Source organism: Lactuca serriola, chromosome 5 (genome assembly GCF_051521515.1).
Source record: "Lactuca serriola cultivar US96UC23 chromosome 5, Lser_US96UC23_V15, whole genome shotgun sequence".
NCBI lineage: Eukaryota > Viridiplantae > Streptophyta > Magnoliopsida > Asterales > Asteraceae > Lactuca > Lactuca serriola.
In genome coordinates, this window is record NC_136412.1 from 348,914,573 (window position 1) to 348,934,895 (window position 20,323).

At 35.8% G+C, this 20,323-nt stretch overlaps 3 protein-coding genes across 3 annotated transcripts; all 3 read left to right on the forward strand.

Annotated features, from left to right (window-relative positions):
- The first annotated feature begins 11,613 nt into the window (after positions 1-11,613).
- On the forward strand, positions 11,614-12,892 carry LOC145051107 (uncharacterized). The gene is made up of 3 exons (XM_078999242.1): positions 11,614-12,152; positions 12,318-12,700; positions 12,798-12,892. The coding sequence occupies exons 1-3, from the start codon at positions 11,614-11,616 to the stop codon at positions 12,890-12,892; spliced, it is 1,017 nt and encodes a 338-aa protein (XP_078855368.1).
- Positions 12,893-13,014: 122 nt separating this feature from the next.
- On the forward strand, positions 13,015-14,331 carry LOC145051108 (uncharacterized). The gene has a single exon (XM_078999243.1). It carries the CDS (start codon positions 13,015-13,017, stop codon positions 14,329-14,331), a length of 1,317 nt encoding a protein of 438 aa, XP_078855369.1.
- Positions 14,332-14,522: 191 nt separating this feature from the next.
- LOC145051109 (uncharacterized) lies at positions 14,523-15,911 on the forward strand. The gene is made up of 2 exons (XM_078999244.1): positions 14,523-15,671; positions 15,888-15,911. The coding sequence occupies exons 1-2, from the start codon at positions 14,523-14,525 to the stop codon at positions 15,909-15,911; spliced, it is 1,173 nt and encodes a 390-aa protein (XP_078855370.1).
- Positions 15,912-20,323: the final 4,412 nt, after the last annotated feature.

Genomic DNA, 20,323 nt, shown 5'->3' on the forward strand with positions numbered 1-20,323 from the left:
GTTCAAATTTGTCTTGAATTTTTTGGGTGTTACATGTTGGAATTAGAGCCTTGGTTTGAGTGAATTGGAGGAACACTCGTGTGACTCCAGTCTCAAATCAAGGGAAAGATTTTTAAAATGATTTTTCAAATGGTTTTCAAATAAGTAAAGGAGGATGCAGGGTGTACGATCAGCCGGAACCAGTAAGTAAACCCCAAAATACCATACGATTATTTGATATTGTGATATGTTAGAACAACATGCTAGTACTAGGCTAGGGATCTTCAGGAATTGCATGATAGAATTGCTTGATTACATGATGCCTACTAGCCTAGGGTTTTATTATGAAATTGACATCATTACTGTAGTTACTTGTGTATGTATCACGGTTGTACATAATTAAGATCTTATAGCCCGAGAATGTTTGATTTGGCCTTATGTTCCGTCTTATTGATTAGGGCTTAGGGTAGGATCAGATATTCAAAAGTCTATAGGGTCCATCATCATGTATGACTAGCATACACTAATGCAGTAGGGTTGGTGGATTTTTCATGGATGAGTGGGCGGTGTGAGGCCGGTAGGTCAATTGTGAGACAGTTAGCCTTCCTCTAGGGGTGAGGTTGAGCGACCACCAGGTGCATGTGCATTGTTAGGGTGTTGTGGTGATACTTGAGACAAATATGGGTAGGTGTGGAAGGTAGTATGGGCTCGTACTACTGAAAGCACAGGACCCATACGCATAACAAGGAAGTCACAACCCCTAGGGTATAGTCGGGAGTTTATTCCCAGTTATTTATGTGGATTATCTGATACCGTTTGATATGTTTCAGAATGGTGATGACGAGACGCCAGGGGAGGCCAATAGCATCTGAGCCTGTGGTGCAGATAGGGACAGATGAGTTAGACGCTAGGATTCGAGAGATCATGCATGACGAGGTGGCTACTTTGTTCCGGGCACAACTACCGAAGATGTTTGGGTCTATTAAGACCGCCATGGTCGAGTACTTCGACGAGCTATACGTAGCCCTCGCGGAGATGGTTGTCGTTGCAGCTGCATCGGATGTAACAGCGGCAGGGGGGAGGAGGACCCACTCAGGGCTTCCAGTACATGGACTTCGATAACACAAAGCCCCCTACTTTTGATGGGACGCAAGATCCCATCAAGGCTATGAGGTGAATTTTAGATGTGGAGGGGTGTTTCTTTACCTGCTCGTGTCCTACTGACCAGAAGGTTAGGTGTGCTCTGAACCTGCTAAGGTCCGGGGCCAAGGACTGGTGGAGATTGGCGACTAGGTCGTACACTGATGATCTGAGAGCTGTTGCTTCTTAGGAGTAGTTCAGGGATATGTTCTGCGCCCGATACATTCCACGGGTCGAGCGGGAACGGTTGTCACAGTAGTTTTTGAGTTTGAGACGGGATGGGGAGTTGGTGATGGAGATCACCCACATGTTTACAGAGAGGACGATGTTTTGCCCAGAGTTTGCTTCTGAGCAGGCTCATATGACTCGTTATTTGAGCATGCTCAAGACTGACATCTTTCAGTTTGTGTCTACCCAGCGATGTGATACTCTTCTGGAGTTGCAGGAGGCCGCTAGGCGGCACGAGTTGGAGATTGAGCTGCAGATGGGGGAGCAGCGGCAGGCCCCGGCGCAGTCGCAACTTGCGCCGAAGCGGTCTAAGACCGCTGATTCTAGGATCTAGGGACAATAGATCCGTGCTTGTGGAAAGTGCGACAAGGGTCATTCTGCGGTTTGTCGAGCTGGTAGTGGGTGCCACAGGTGTGGCAAGGAGGGAAATTATGCGAAGGATTGTCGCCAGGCCGCACCGGTACCAAGCTTGAGGTTATGTCATCATTGTGATCAGGTTGGCCACTTGAAGGCCAACTGCCCGTTGCTTGCCGCTAAGCCGGCACAGGTTCCCGCGCCGGCTATAAAATATTTGAAGGTAGGCGAATGATGATTCACCAATTTCCACCATGAAAAACGAAATAAATTATTAGGTTTTAATTAGATTGAAACTCCTAGATTCTTTTGAGATTCATTGAACTTTTCAATGGCATGTTTAAATCTTGATTGTGCCCTCTCAAGTTTATGACTGGGATGCCGAGGATCACAAACAAGGTGTGAATAACCATGCAAATTTACTTGGTACCCTTAATCTTTATCACCTAATCAATGTGACAGTTACCCATACGCGCTCCACCGATCTATGATAAACATTAAGTCACCCTTTGCCACTCTTACTAGTCCAAGTTAGTGTGCTGGTTACCCGCACATGCTCCACCAACGACTTGGTAAGGTACAAAGTGTAATTTCATGGGATAGCACCAAATTCACATTTTCTTGAAGTAACTAAGATTGGGAATTTATAAAAGGTTTAGTTACTTTATGTTTTCATTATACTTTTAATGAGAATTATAGTCCTTATCCTACTCGTCCGGTTAACGACCCTCCACCAGTCAAGGAAGCGGTGGGTGAGAGTGGACACCCATTAAGCTGCCATTTTATAGGCAACAACCTTATACCCCCTTATAGACCAGCTTCGTGAATGAGGCCTACTAACGGTAAAACTGACTTGCTCTTATATATATATATATATATATATATATATATATATATATATATATATATAAACTTATAATATTATAAAGTATATGGGTTGAATTTTAACTTTTAAAACTCTAGGGTATGGAATTAAAGTTTTCTAAAGTGACTTTACAAATTCCAAAACTTGAGGGGAAATTTTGAAACTATTCAAAACCTTTCATATTCATAACATATGATTTTAATGGCTTATTAAAATGAAGACTCTTCATTTTATGTAACTTATGGTTCTTTAATGACCTTTTAAAGAAATGACTTTTGGTAATCCATAACTTGAGGACAAATTATGGATTCCATCAATTACACTTAGATCAAGAATTACATCATCAAACAATTTGCACATAATTCCTATGATCTTACTAAAACTCATAAGCATGAATATTCATATCAATAATTTTAAGAATTTTATAAACACATATAAAACTTGAAATTGTGATAATAGGCATTGAAAATGGATTAGCATAACCATTACACAATCAAAAACAGGTTTTATAAGACCAAAACAGTTTAAGGTAATGATTTTAGTCCATTTCCAACAACAAAACTCGAAAATCTGCACATAGGAGCTCCTACTCGTTGAGTGCATGAACCTACTCGACGAGTAGGATGAAGATACACTTGGACTCGTCGAGTCCCCCCATGGACTCGGCGAGTCCACTGAACAGTGGGCAGAAAATTCGATTTTTTCAAGCATATTGCATCAAAAATCAAGATAGCAAGCCTAGGCTCTGATACCACTGATGGGTTTTGAGCATTCTAACACTCCTATGGTGTACATGCAACCCTAGAAACCTTGGATCTATGTTTTCTCTAATATTCATGCAAATTTTATTTTTCCAAGGTTCTCATCCTAACTAGCATGGCATGGGGTACTTGTAATATAAAAACTAATAAAATGACATACCTTTCTTATAGCTTGGATTCCTTAAGACTTTGTGAGCCTAACACCCAAAATGTGATGCCTCAAATGTTTCACACAACACAAATCTTGGAATAACTTGAGAGAAGAACACTTTCACTCAAAAATAGGCTAGCCCTCCTTGTTCTTGTCTTAGTGCCCGATTTTGCTCCATATGAGGTTGCTTATATAGTGTGTCACATGTAGGGTTACACCATGTAAACCCTAATGTGCATGGCTTTTAATTTCCCCCACAATCCATGGGTTTTAACCTCCATGGAGCACCCAATGGGTCCTAGCCTAATCTAGTGAATCATGAACTATAATCCCACTATATAAGAATGAATACAAATCAATCCCCATATATTTAATTAGTCTCCTTTTTTATCACAAAATTAATTCAAAATTAATTCTTGATCAATACTAATTAAATAATATTATTAATATATTAGAACTTATAATATATTAACAAACCATAAGTGTCCTTTTCTCATTTTGTCTATCCAATTGTTGTAATGCCATGCAATCCAAATGAACCATGCTAAATCGGGTCAAGTACATACTAAATATAGTTATGGACTAATACCCTAGGCCCAGTCAACCATAGGGTCCAATCATCCGCGAGATGGAATACCCTATGTTGGAATACCAATAACGGGTCCAGTCATCCTCAGGATGGAATACCATTGGTCTGTTGGCTCACACACATAGCTGTAAAGCCTCAACCACCAACCAAATATGTGCACATATAGTTGATAACATATAATTAGATAGATCTACAGATCACTAAGCATAGCATCATCCTATTTACTGTTTACAAGGATACAGATCTAAACGACCACTACAACACGATAACATACTATCACATAACAGGATATCTAATCTAATGGGCCGTCCTTGGTGCCTTGGACCCGTAAGTACAATGAGGAAAACTCACCTCTCAATCTCAACAATAGTTGATGAGGTCCCGACTCTAAATCTCAACTTTAACCGCCACCGATCCATCCAAATGGCCAATTCTCAAGCACAATCGAAAATACCCCTAGGTCAACTTGGTCAAAGTCAAAGTCAACACCTAACCGAGTCAGCCCAGTCGAGCCAACCCGTCCGATTCGACTCAGTCGAGCATGATGGGTGTACTCTTTTGTATGTGGGGCGTACTAGGTGTTTGACCAACTCACAGGGCGTTGAACGCGTACGCACAACGCACCTCCAGCTATGCCCAACGTACATTACCTCGTCTCAAAACTGATGGGTTTTGAGCATTACATCAATCATATGGTGCACATGCAAACCTTAAAGCTTTGGATCTAGGTTTCTCTAATTATACATGCAAATCATCCAAAGCTTGTAAACCCTAGTACTAGCATACAAAATTGAAAACAATAACTAAAAACAAGTTTAGACGATCACCTTTCAATTGTAGCAAAAATATTCAACCTTTGACAGCTTTAGTATCACAAGTGTAATACCTCTAATCGATCACAAACACCAAAACAAGTTGGATGATCTTGGAGAGAGGGGAAGGAGGCTCAAATTCGGCTGGAACTCTTTTAGGGTTTTTTTTGGTAGCCGAAAATGCAAAGCCTAGGGTCCTTTATATAAGTGAGCTGCTAGGGTTTCAATCAAAACCCTAATTGGATTGCTTAGGCCATAAGCAGTCTAAAGGAACCTTCCAGAACAAGGCCTTTGGATGAATTCAAGGTGGGCTTCCACCCTTGATTTCGTACACCCCTTTCTAAGGGATCCTCAACCCAAAATCCAATTATCTTATAATTGCAATTCCAGTCCCAAAGTTCAATTAATATCTTTTAACCATAAAATTAATTTTTAATTAATTCTTGACCAATATTAATTAACCAATATGATTTCTCTTTTAATATATTATTCATATGATATATTAATAAACCATAATAACCTCTTTCTCCATTAATCATCTAATCAAGCTGCTCTGGTGAAGGCAACCCAAAAGGACCATGCTACAACCGGGTCAAGTACATACCAAATATAGTTATGGGCTTAGACACCTAATCCAACAGTCTCCCACTTGGATAAGTCTAATAACTATCGATGCAAGTACAAATTCAAAATTTGATTAGAAACCATAGCTCTCAAAAGCCGCTGTCGAACTCTGACACGTCCTTTAGATAAAGGATCATATAGTCCTCCGTTCTCAAGATACCGTGCGGAAAATCACATGGAACATTGTCATACTTATTGTCCAGCAGTTTTGTTTCTCGATCTCTAATTCGTCTGACATAGAACTTAATTGAACACATCAATTCAGTCCTGACCGAGCCCGACATATAAGTCAAATCAAATCATCGAGGGGCCCAAGATATCGCTTTTACCCTCGTAGGATAAAAGGAACAGATAAACTTCGACCTATATGTTTTTACTATTTACTCATCAAATCATACACAACTATGCGTTTTATAACATCAAGTTACTAATGCGTTTACACATTATCAATGCACAACTAACTTGCAAATAATAAACCATATATCTAGGTTTAAATACTATATGATGTTATCATCTCACAATCACTCGTGATTAATTCCATGAAGTGATTCAAGTGAGCGCGAGTTTAATCCAATACTCAAATCTTATTTCAAGAGCACTCATGAACGTTGTAGCAAACCTTTGCTATGTATAAACACTTAGACAATCTACAAGCCAATTCATGACAATCTTCTTTCATAGCTACTTCCAAAGTATGAACGACTGTGGATAGTTTAAATAATCTTATTATTTAGGAAGTCAAAACATGCAAAGTGAAACAATAGTAAATAATTAATACAAGACAGTAACTTTACTTATAAATAAAACACCTTTATTTAATCATCAAATGTTAATTACTATTTATCTATCACAAGTTTCTATGGCTATCTAATCACTAAAACTAATATCGTCCTTCAGCCCAATGCTCCTAGCGGGCTGTAAGTGTTTAACCCTACTCAATCCCTTTGTAAGTGGATCTGTTGGGTTATCCTCTGACGATACCCTCTCTACTACGAGGAGTCCCTCTTCTAGCCGATGTCTAATGAAATGATATTTCCTGTCGATATGCCTGGATCTGCCATGATCCCTCGGTTCCTTGGTTAAGGCAACCGCACCTTCGTTATCGCAGAAATTCTCCATAGGATCCTTTATGGCTGGCACAACTTCAAGGTCTCCAATGAAGTTCTTAAACTATATTGCCTCCTTTGACGCTTCGCTCGCTGCTATGTACTCTGATTCGCTCGTTGAATCAGCTACGGTCTCTTGCTTCTAACTTTTCCAAGTCACTACTCCTCCATTAAAGGTAAAGACCCATCCCAACTGAGAGCGGAAGTTGTCTCGGTCAGTCTGAAAACTGGTGTCAATATACCCTCACACCCTTAATTCATCACTCCCACCGAGGATAAGAAACCATTCCTTAGTCCTCCAAAGGTACTTAAGAATATTCTTTACTACGGTCCAATGTGCTCTACTGGGGTTCCCTTGATATCTGCTGACCATGCTCAAAGCGAAGGCCGCATCAGGGCGAGTACAAATCATAACATACATGATCGAGCCAACTGTGGAAGCGTAAGGTACTCGACTCATTTCTGCTATATCAACTTCGGTGCTCGGGCTTTGAGTCTTACTCAATTTGGTATTGCCTTGGATTGGTAACTCCCCTTTCTTGGAATTTTCCATACTAAAACGCTTTAGTACATTATCCAAGTAAGTACTTTGACTAAGTCCTTTTAGTCTTTTACTCATGTTTCTTAATATCCTTATCCCTAGAATATAGGTAGCTTCTCCAAGGTCCTTCATAGCGAAACCCTTCCCAAGCCAGGACTTAATTTCCTTCAAGGTTAGAATGTCGTTTCCTATGAGAAGTATGTCATCCACATACAACACCAGAAAGCTAACTATACTCCCACTAGCTTTAACATATACGCAGGACTCATCCTCGCTTCTCGAAAATCCAAACTCTTTGACTTTCTCATCGAAACAAAGATTCCATCTGCGAGATGCTTGTTTCAATCCACAAATGGATTTCTCAAGCTTACACACTCTATTTGGGTGTTTTGCATCGACAAAACCCTCTGGATTGTTAAAAATAAAATATAACCTAAATGTTCAATTAAAAGTAATAATTAAATATAGTTATATTAATTCTATTATAGTATAGAAAGTTAATCAAAATAGTCCGAATTCTGAAACCCAAGAAAGAACATGAAAGGAGTTGGAAGAAAAAAGTAAGGGTAAAACGGTAAATACGTATTAATTCAAAAAGAAACAGCCATTACATTATAAATATACAATACAAATGTAATCATATTTAACCATAATATCATTTAGTAACTTAAACTAAACTTGATATATGTATATAATAGCAAATAACAATCTAAACCAAACATAACTGTTAAGAATTATTTTGATAGTGGCTTAATTACAACTTTATCAAAGTTATTGATTCGTTTTCTTTAAAACCAAGTTTTTAATGTTTACTTATTTGGATTGTTAAAAATAAAATATAACATAAATGTTCAATTAAAAGTAATTATTAATTATGGTTATATTAATTCTATTATAGTATAGAAAGCTAATCAAAATATTCCGAATTCTGAAACCCAAGAAAGAACATGAAAGGATTTGGAAGAAAAGAGGAAGGGTAAAATGGTAAATACGTATTAAGTCAACAAGAAACAACCATTACATATAGCTTTCGAGAATTTCAAAATTATGTAGGTCACCAACTCTTAAACTTTTAATAAGTTTTTTATTGTTTACATATGTATGTGTGAGGGTGTGGTACTTAGCAATAATAAATTGATAATTGCTACATTATGCAAGTTAGACTATAATTTAGACTTTTGATAGTCAAGCGTACTGTAATTATGAATTAAAGGTTAAATAAGTTTACAAGTAGTTTATTTTGAAAAAAAAAATTATATTACATTTTCACCAAAGGACAATAATGCCGTTAACCGTATTTAGTAATGCTAGATGAAAGATTTACATAATAACCTTCTATCACAAAGTTTTCAATACCTTTTAAAACTATTTAGCTAAAACATAAATCACACACAATAGTAAATTTATGAATAAAGAAATTTAGTAAAAGGTAAGTTTCTCATTACTTCTGTATTAGCCATAACCATTACTCAATAAAAAAAGAATGTAGTTGTAATATGGAAAGATATAAAGTATATTGCTATTTTGTGGATCCTATCATTCCAAGTTCATTCAATCTACTAATAATTTCTAAACTCATACAACATGCCTGTAACAATCAAGTTATATTAATGTTTTTTTTTAAATTTTAGACAGATTTTAGCATGCATTTTCTGAATGACAAAATTCCACTAACCTTTATTGTTTCTTTTTTTATTTGATTTTTTTTACCTAATTAAAGCTAAGAAAAAACCCTAATCATATTGTAACGCCCGTAGATGAGGGCTAGTCAATTTAAAGACGATAAGCGTCAAAAAATGAGTTTCTGATAGAAGATTATTTAGAATGAAGAATCTTAACTAGGTTATAGTATATGTTACAAGGATTCCGTACATATAAAGAACGTCGAAATCCGAATTATAACGAAGAAGTTATGACCTGTCGAAGTTTCGCGACAGAACCGGCACGACGCTGAATGACGTAAAAAGTGAATTTATGTTAGAGCGATATTTAGCCTTAGTGATCCAAACGAAAGTTGTAGAGTTCATTAAACCGTGAGCGTGCATAAAAAGAACGTCCAAATCTGACTTCGTATGAGGAAGTTATGATTTTTCTAAGTTTCAGCTTAGCAATATGCAGCCCGAATACTCGATTTGAAATCGAGCGGTTTTTAGCCAAAACAATCTAAACAAGAAACGAAAGTTGTAGATCGTAGTCTCACCTTCGCGTGGATATAAAGAACATCGAAAACGGAGCTTGTATGCGAAAGTTACGCAATTTAGAAGTTCGACGAGTCAATTACGCCCAGCGTAATTTGAGTACGCCCAGCGTACTCAGTCGGATGCAACTTGTTTGACCAATACTCGAGTGCCACCAGTAGATGCACACAGTGACGTCAAAGTACGCCCAACGTAATTTGAGATTACGCCCCGCGTAATCCCAGACCCAGCAGCCTATAAATAGAACTCAAGATCAGCCATTTCCTTGCGATTTTTCTTACTTTCTCTCTAAGTTTTTGCCTCGATTTGCATGCCAATCATATCCCGAAGCCCCGGTATTATTCCCGAGCCCCGAAGCAAGATCCGAAGCCCCGAAGATCCCGAAGAGCGTTATTCGTGAGCCGAAGCGCTGCCCGCGAGGAGCCGGTTTTTTGTGAAGATCTTCCAGATCTACGGAGAAACACTACTTCTGCAAGCCGTAGTGCTGCCCGATCATCTTCTGATCAAGTGAGTGTATAGTCACTTTCATCTTAGACATAAATATGAAGTATTTTATAAAATACGTGCTATGTGTTATATATTAATTATCTATTTGAGATGGATTTGGAATTGATGTTTTTATACGGGTGTTAAATGATTTAAATTGTGTTTGTATTTATATATACAAAAATGTTGGGTAGAACATGGGTAGATGGAATAGTTGGTGACGATGCGACTTCGTACCTATTGAGTAAGCCTTGGTGACGATGCGACTTCGTGCCTATTTGATAAACCTTGGTGACGATGTGACTTCGTGCCTTTTGTGTAAACCCAGGTGACTATGAGACGTAGTGCCTATTGTGTAAACCCTGGTGACTATGAGACGTAGTGCCAATTGTATGAACCCTGGTGACTATGCGACGTAGTGTCTGTTGTATAAACTGTGGTAGCAAATGGACTGTGTGCCAGTTCCTTAGGTAAACCCTTAGGAATGAATGAAGAAAGTATAATCGATTCTTAGGGTAAAACCTTAATAAATAAAGAAGATAATGGGGATGGGTATTTGGGTTGATTGTTGATAATTGAATATAATAAATGTATTATTGTGGGTTGAAAACCCTATATGCTCACCAGGCTCCCAAGCCTGACCCACTGAGTTTTCTTTGTATCACAGGTATCAATACGAAGACATATTTCACTGAGAGAATAAAGGAGATGTAAATCATTAGTGTAAATAAATGTAAGTTCTGTTTATGCTTATGTGTCTGTATCGGAACATGACATCCCGGGATTTTGTTATATAATGAAAATACTTTTCTTTAAGAAATGCTTTGATAAATTCTTATCATATTTATTTTATTTTGGGGACAAATTTTGCAACAATTTTCTTTAAACGATTACTCTGATTTTAAAAACAAAGCATAAACAAATCGGTCTTTTCTGGCCGAGATTTTGGGGATGTCACACATATTCTATGATTTAATATTGCATTTTCACATAAGGACATAATGCACTAGACCATATTTTGTAATGCTAAGTAGTTATCTAAGTAGTGTATCTAAAAAAAATACGTCGTGTTGAACCCGTGGTCAACCACGGTCCTATAACTATGGATTTTTTACAATCGTTTATAAATGGTAAATGCATTAAATTATCACTATTATTAAATATATGATAACTGCTTCCACTAAACTAAACGATTATATAAGTATAGTTATCTAAAAAACTTTGTTTATAATTGTAGATTAACAGTTGAGGAGTTCTAATGTTAATTCTCTTATTTCATCTCAATTGTGTTAAAAATACTCCAATAATTAGTTACTAATCAAAATAGTTAGTTTCAAAAATAATTTTTTAAAGTCTAATTTTCCATTTCAATTACATATAAAGTATCTTAAAGGTCGATAACTTTTGGATTTCCATTTCAGTAAATGCTTTGTTCACATGCCTCCAAAACGACGACATATGGCTTCTACTTCCAATACAATAGTACCCTGTCATTCACGTTGATCACGCAGGAGTTCACTTTTAGAGGAGATACCAGCATTGCCTTTTTATTATGACTGTGGGAATTGTACCTGCGTATGTGAGTATTGTGGGGATTTTTTTTGGTATCATGAGAGAGTATTGTATTTATCCCGAGCCAATCATCCACGATATACCAAATGTTGTAAGTCGGGTAATGTAGTTCTTCCCTACCCTCTTCGTCCACCTGATGTGCTTATGCAATTCTACGAAGATGATCACTTCATGAATAACATAAGAGCATATAATTCCATGTTCTCTATGACGTCTTTTGGTGCAAATGAAGACGACTCAATCAACAAAGGTCGTGCACCGTATGTGTTTAAGTTTAGTGGTCAGATTTACCATTGGATAGGATATTTTTATCCTCAAGACGTTCATCCACCCCGTTTTCTCCAATTGTACATGTGTGATACCGAAAATGAGGTTGCTAATAGACTTCATTCTTTTCATGGCGAGGGGGAAGTACTTTTGTCTGCAGATGTTGTAGATTCCTTAAGTCATATGTTACATACACATAATGAGTATATTGGTACATTTAAGACTGCAAAAGAAATAGCTCAGTCAATGAATTTAGATTCATATGGTGTATGTTTATTTAATGTTGTACTTGACAGAAGATATGGGCCACCGGCCCCTGGAAGTTTAGGTTGTATTGTTTGTGGTGATGATGTTACTGGGGCTATGTATGACATTATTGTCTATTCAAAATCTGGGTCACCTCGGCGTGTCAGTAAGCTTCATCCAACTTACATGCCTTTGCAGTATCCATTACTATTCCCGTACGGCGAAGAAGGATGGTATCCTGCCTTGAATCTACGTATTAATTCTAACAGAAGTTTAACAAATAATATGTATTACAGTTATGAAATTCATGATCGACACACTTACTCTCTTATTTTACATTCACGCCATCTTTTCCACTAGTATTTAGTGGATGCATATACTTGCATTGAACAATCTAGGCTTGGCTTTATTGAACACCATCAGCAACAATTGCGTATAGAGTACATCAACGGTGTTTACGACACTAAGTCCAAAGGTGATATAGACAGTCATGTCATTGGAAAGCGTGTATTTCTACCTGCAACTTTCGTTGGGGGGCCTAGGTATATGTATAAACACTATCAGGACGCTCTTGCCATTTTCAAGGTTCATGGTAAGCCACAATATTTCATCACTTTCACTTGCAATGTTAAATGGCCTGAGTATAGAAGATACATGGATGCTATTGGTCAACGTGATATTCAAAACAAACCAGATATCATTGCACGCATCTTTAAAATCAAAGTTCATGCTTTCATTAACTTTCTTAAAGAGGACAAAACTTTTGGAGATGTCAGTGCATGTAAGTATATGTCCTCTGATTTCATTCTTCTTATTTTTTGCCTTCTATTCCTTTTATATCTTATATAAACTCAATTTGAAAATATTTTTATTCACAGATCTTTACACCATTGAATTCAAAAAAAAAGGGATTTACCACATTGCCATACATTATTATGGGTTACATCACCCTTTAGAATTCAAGAAGGTGTAAATATTGATAAATACATAACCGTTGAGCTTCCTGATCCTATACTTGAACCAGCACTATATAGGTCTGTTACTACATGCATGCTACATGGTCCTTGTGGTTCACTGAATATTGGTACCCCATGTATGGTAGATGATAGATGTGTGAAACGGTTTCCTAAACCATTCAACCCATTAACAACTTTTTATGAAAATGGTTATGTGCATTATAGAAGACGTGCTGGATCGTATCATGTCTTACAAAGTGGGGTTAGAACTGATAACGGCTATGTAGTGTCGTACAATAAACGTTTGTGTAGTCGATTTGATGCTCACATCAATGTAGAATATTGCGGTTGGAATATGATGATTAAGTACTTATTTAAGTACATTTCAAAAGGGTTCGATCGCGTTCGTTTCACTCTTCAAACATTAGAGGCAAATACTACTGCTTCTTCCTCTACCATACCTGTCGTTGTAAATGAAATCAAATTGTTTCTTGATGGTCGATATTTATGTCCACACGAAGCAGCATGGCGCATCCTCAATTTTCCCATTCATGAACGAGATCCACCTGTACAAATCTTGGTCGTCCATTTGGAGGGGATGCAACCTACAATTTTCAAAGAAAACAGTCAGTTAGGCTCTTTAATTGATACCCCCAGTTTTGGTGTTACGACTTTAACGGAATGGTTGGACAATAATCAACGTGATGTTCGAGGAATTGACTTGACATACAATGATTACCCTTCTAAATATAGTTGGGACACCAAAGATAAGAGATGGATTCATAAGACTACCATAACAAATACTACCATTGGCAGGCTTGCGTATGTACATCCAACAGATGGGGAGTTATTTTATCTAAGAATTTTACTGTTCTACCAAAAAGGATGTAAATCATTCTATGACATTAGAACCGTTCGTGAAAACACATACTTAACTTTTCGTGATGCGTGTGAAGCATTAGGGTTAACCGGTGATGATAAGGAATGGCTAACAGCATTTGAAGAAGCAGCGTCTTGGGCAACCTCATCTGAACTTCGTTCTCTCTTTTGTCATCTACTTTTGTCTTGTGAAGTAGGAAACCCTCTTTTGTTATGTGAAGTAGGAAACCCTCTTTCTATAGATCCCAATGTAATTCTACGTGTTGATACACTAGAACAACAAATACTTCTCGAAATTCAAAAAACACTACTAGCTTCAACACCTTCCAAATCACTAGTTGACTTTGGATTGCCAACGCCATCTCCATCTCTTCTTTCCATTCTCAAAAATTGTCTTCTTCTTGAAGAGACTAATTATGATACAAATCTCTTGATTTCTCAAAATTCATCCATGGTATCACAATTAAATCCGGATCAAGTTACAATTTATGAAAGAGTTGTGGATGCTGAACGAAACAAAAACCAACTTCTATTATTTGTATACAGATATGGTGGTATAGGAATTTTTTATGGATGACTATACTTTCATATTTTAGATCTAGGGAAAGATTATACTGGTTGTTGCCACCTCAGACATTGCATCCCTTTTGTCGCCTTCAGGTCGTACTGCTCATTCTAGATTTTTTATTCCAATTGACTTTACAGACAAGTCTTCCTGTAATATTAAAAAAAAAAACACAACTAGCGGAACTCCTAAAGAGGACTTCTATGATCATATGGGATGAAGCTCCAATGAGTGATCGTCGTTGCTTTGAGTTTTTGGATAGATCACTAAAAGATGTCCTTGAAGATGATAACCGTCTTTTTGGTGGGATGTCAATGCTCCTAGAAGGTGACTTTCGACAAACTCTTCCTGTTCAACCTAAAAGTAGAAAATCACAGATAATTAGCTTGACTCTACCTAATTCCTATCTATGGTCACATTTTACGGTATTCAAATTGCATCATAATATGCGTTTATCCCAACCGGTCAATTCAAATAAGGATGTTAATCGAATATCACAGTTTGCTTCATGGCTTCTTGATATTGGAAATGGAAATATCGGAACACCAAACAAGAATGATCTAGAAAGCGCAAACATTATACAAATACCTCATTGTTTCCTTATCGAATCAGGAGACAAAGGATTAGAATCACTAATAAATTTTGTATATGGAAAAGACATAATTTTCAATCCATCACCTGAAGAGTTATCAGTTAGAGCCATTATTTGTATGAAAAATGAAACAGCTGATCAAGTCAATGCTTTAATTCTATCAAAAACTAATAGTCAAGAGGTTGTATACAACAACTGTGATTCTATTAAATCACAAACCCATGATAGCTTAGAACTAGATACCTTATATCCCCTAGATTATTTAAACAATCTTCACTTTTCTGGTATTCCTTCACATACATTAATTTTGAAAGTTAATACCCCAGTTATGCTAATGAGGAATATCAATCAAAGAGAAGGTCTTTGTAATGGAACACATTTGATTGTTACACAATTATTACCATCTGTGATTGAAGCTTCCATTATAACAGGAATATCTGTTGGGAAAAGGGTGTACATTCCAAGAATAAAATTTGTACATAATACCTCTGACCTACCTTTCATATTTATCAGAAAACAATTTCCTATTAAAGTGTGTTCCGCAATGACTATAAACAAAAGTCAAGGCCAATCTCTTAAAAAGGTAGGTTTATACCTCACAAACTCTGTTTTCACACACGGACAGCTATATGTGGCTTTGTCAAGAGCTACCTCACCAGATTCAATAAAGATTATGCTACAAAAAAAAGAGGCATTACCATTCAACTGTACCAGAAATGTCCTCTTCAAGGATTTATTAGCAAGGGTTAATATGCAAGAGGTTATTACACCACATTTATGTTTTTAATTCATCTAATAACTAAGATAATTCTATCACCCAATATCATCTTTTCTACCTGTTTTGCAATTATACTTATTATAAACATCTAATACCTAAAATATATGCTACGAAATAACCATCATATTGTTATAAAAATATTGGTTCATTCTTTTAAGATAATATGTAAAAATTAACAATGTTTTTTTTTATTTTCAGAGCAATCTCCTCAAACATGGATAGAATATCAAACCTTCAATTTGGTTCACTAGGAAATTCACTTGAAATTTGTGTCTTGCGAAAATGGACACTATAATTTAGAAAGGACGAGACATGGTTTATCGTGATTGATGAGCATGTAAGCATATATATATATATATATATATATATATATATATATATATATATATATATATATATATATGCACACACACACACATACACACTCCTGTACAAAGTATTCATATATAAAACCACCCTAACACATTTATTTGAGCAGGGAGATACAATTCAGCTACTTGCACAAAACACAAATCAAGGGTGCATAGAAACTTCATTAGTAGTCTCTCGATGTTATAGTATTAAGGACTATACATGCACTGAGCCAGACAAATATCAAAAGGTGTTAAATCACCCAGTACACATGAATATTGGTGAATCATCAACAATTGAGGAAATTCCAAACCACAGTGCCCTTCCTTTAACATGGTTCCGCTTCAGTTCGAGATCACACTTTCAGATAATAGCAGACAAAAACTTGGAGCATCCAGGTACATTTATAACATCAAACCAAACATCATTACTACTATGCAAACAATTTCTTATGTTCTAAATTTGTTACTAATATTAAACTTACAATTACATTCAGATTTCATAGGCGTACTCATCGACATGAAAGATCGCGAAAAAAAAACAAGGAACCATTCATGGTTATCATTCTAACTGCTGAAAAGTAAGTACATATCTTCAAACCAAAACTTTATTTCCTTGAATCCGTATTTCTTGTTAGGCCCTACAAATCAGAACAAATGTGAAAACCACATCCTGTATCAAGTACCCAAGAATTATCATGTGATGAATCATTAGATTGAATAGTGTAAATACCTGCATAGGACGACTTGATCTTTCCATCCTTGATATCTTGCAGATACTTCGGGCAGCTTCGTTTCCAATTCCCTATTTCATGGCAATGATGGCACTCTGCATCCTTGGGGTTGGAGTTGGGTTTAGCAGAGCCAACCTTGGTTCCACTAGAAGAGTTGTCATCAAGGGACTTTCCCTTGTGGTGGCTCTTTGAGGGAGCCTGTTTAGTGCTCGTTTGTCGATCACTAAATGAATTAAAGACTTACTTATTGACCCCGAATTTTACAATATACATCATTTTTTGAGCTTAAAAAGATAAATTTATGTTAATGAATATAATAGACCTATTGTTTCCCGGTTGGTATTTTGTGCCCATTCAGTTGGATTTTTGACCTGTCTTGCATGAGTTCCTCATCTCTTATTCTATTGGACGATGGGAGTTGGGCTTCTTCTTATGAAGTCCAAAGTTCTTAAATGAATTGACGGCTCATTAACTTGTTTTTACAAGTTCACCTAAGCTTCTTAGGTCCCTTCCTCCTATTCTACAGGTTGGTGGGAGATGGTTTTCTTGCACGAAATCCATAATATAACACCATGTGCTTCTTATTTAAATTGACGGTTTTCATCACCACTTGTCATCACAAGTGCAACTCGAGTTTCTTGAGTTCCCCTCCTCTTATTCTACAGGTTGGCAGGAGATGGTTTTCTTGCACGAAATCCATAATATAGCACATTGTGCTTTGCATCGGAATTGACGGTATTCATATTACTTGTTGCAAGTGCAACCTATTTCTCATGGGTTCCCTACCGCCTAGTCTACGGGTCATGGTGGGAGTTTGACTTCCTCTTATGAAGTTCAAAAATCTATAAGGAATTGATGGTTTTTATCTTGTGTATACAAGATTGCCTAAGCTTCTTAGGTCCCCACCACTTATTCTACGAGTCTTGGTGGGAGTTGGACTCATATTATAATGTCCAAATAGTTTCAAAAAGGAATTGATGGATTCGAAAGAAGATAAATTCATCACCAACAAATTAAGGCGAATAAAAGATGTTTCGCAGATTGACCACGTCTCAGTGTTTTCATCATATCTGGCTCATCCAAACTCCGATTTAGGCGATTCAAGATGTTTTGGAAACTAGACACAATTATCTACAAGTTTGAAGTTTTGAGTGTTCGCTGAATCAGTTATTTTCCTGCTCATAATCGACGTTGAAGTTGAAGTTAGTTTGCTGGACGAAAATCAAAAGCTAAAAATAAAAATTGAATTAAAGTGAAAAATCAAAGGCTAAAGTTATACAAAGTTGAAAAGTTGAAGGCTTAGGGGGTAATGCTACTCAATTCTTGAAAGTTGGAGGATCATTCATGCACTTATGCTTTATATATATATATATATATATATATATATATATATATATATATATATATATATATATATATATATATGATTGGTGCAGAATCAGTCATACATGCACACAATAGATAGTGAAAACAAAATAACCTAACCCTATATATATATATATATATATATATATATATATATATATATATATATATAGGGTTAGGTTATTTTGTTTTCACTATCTATTGTGTGCATGTATGACTGATTCTGCACCAATCATTTTAGTTATTTTAAGAAAGTAATTAATGCATATTACATGTTGAAGATATAATGAATATTAATTACATCTTCAGCATTTAATATGCATTAATTACTTTCTTAAAATAACTAAAATGATTGGTCCAGAATCAGTCATAAATGCACACAATAGATAGTAAAAACATTTGAACCTAACTCTCTCTCTCTCTCTCTCTCTATATATATATATATATATATATATATATATATATATATATAATTGTTTACGTGATCAAATAGGGGATATTAAGGGTGAGCGCGGTGCGGTTCAGTGCGGTTATTAGCCAAAACCTCACTACTAACCGCAAATACGGTTAATCCATTTTCAAAACCGCTTGGTGCGGTTAGGCGGTTAGTATTGCGGTGTGGTTTTGTTTTTTCTGTGTTGCGGTTATTAACCGCATGGATTTGGTGCGATTATTTTGTGTGGTTTTTAACAATAGTTTAGAGCTCAAACGGTTTTAAGAGTTCAAACATATTACTTGTAATAATAAAAAAACATAATGTATAAGACAATTAACTTAAATCACAAACAATTAATATCTTAAAAGTATCAAATCAATAGTAATTAACAATAAATTTCTTAAAATTATCTATTTTCACCATATTTCAAAGTTAAACATAACAAAAAACCATACATTTGTCTTCTACTATTTTATTCATCTTTTATTCATGAAACTTGTTTTTTTTAATATTAATATATTAATAATTAATAAAAAAAAGTTACATATAATATATGCGGTGCGGTTTTTTTGCGGTTTTTGAAAACTAATAACCGCACCGCACCGCAAATTTCCGGTTTTTGAAAAACAAAAAACCTCACCGTCGGTTTTTATTGCGGTTGCGGTTTATACGGTTTTTGCGTTTAAATTTAGTTGCGGTGCGGTTTTTGCTCACCCCTAGGGGATACGAAGATACAGACCAATAAAAACCTACGAAAAGAACCACAGCCGCTAAGGATTATTTTTTAATTACCGTCCATCTTTTCTTACGGGGAGAGGGCTGCCGCATGCGAAAAAAAAACCCTACGGTTGAAGAGTTACAATTTAGAGAAGAAATATACATAGATTTGAAGGGGACGTATCCAGATTCATTAGAAGGGAAAGCCAAGGACATAGCTCTTGCCACAAGAAAAACATTTATGGTTCTTCTTTTCCTTTTGTTTGATTTTTACTGCTTTAATATTTTCTTTTGCTAATGATTTTTGTTTCCACCAAAGTAATTGTTTTCGTTGTTTAAACGTTGAATTAAAATATGATTCTTAACGTTTATTTTATTTACTATTTTCAATTTTAGTTTAATGGAGTAGTAATCTTGTGGGTTTGGTTGATTAGGGTAAGATGGTAATTTTAATGTAGTTGATTTTGTTTGAGTCAATTTTGTTGAAATCGAATGACATATTCAAATGTATGCTTATTTTAAATATATATATATATATATATATATATATATATATATATATATATATATATATATATGAATTTTGACGGGTAAATTTGATTGTGGCTAGCACTTGATCAACGTTAGTTAGGGTTAATTTGTTTGGTTTAAATTTAATATTTACATGCTTATACTGACTTCGAGAGAATCTTTATTTGTGACATCGTTTGAATATGAATGTACAGTTTCGTTATCTCGCTTAAACTTAATATAGACGTGTGTTAGGGCATTTTTAACAAAACCATTGGACTTAATGTTTTTTAAAATCATGAACTACATAGAGATATGAGTGAATGTTTTTTAAATCGAGTCATGAGACCAAGAGGTAAATGATAACTTTTGTTGGTGTTAAGTTATTCGTTTCTACATAATTGGTTTGACAAATTAGTAGCATTAGAAAAACCATTGAACCCGTACAAGTCAACCAAATCTCATATTTCTCTTAATTGTTAAATCGTTTAATTGTTTTCCTTGTTTGTTCAATTATTTTAG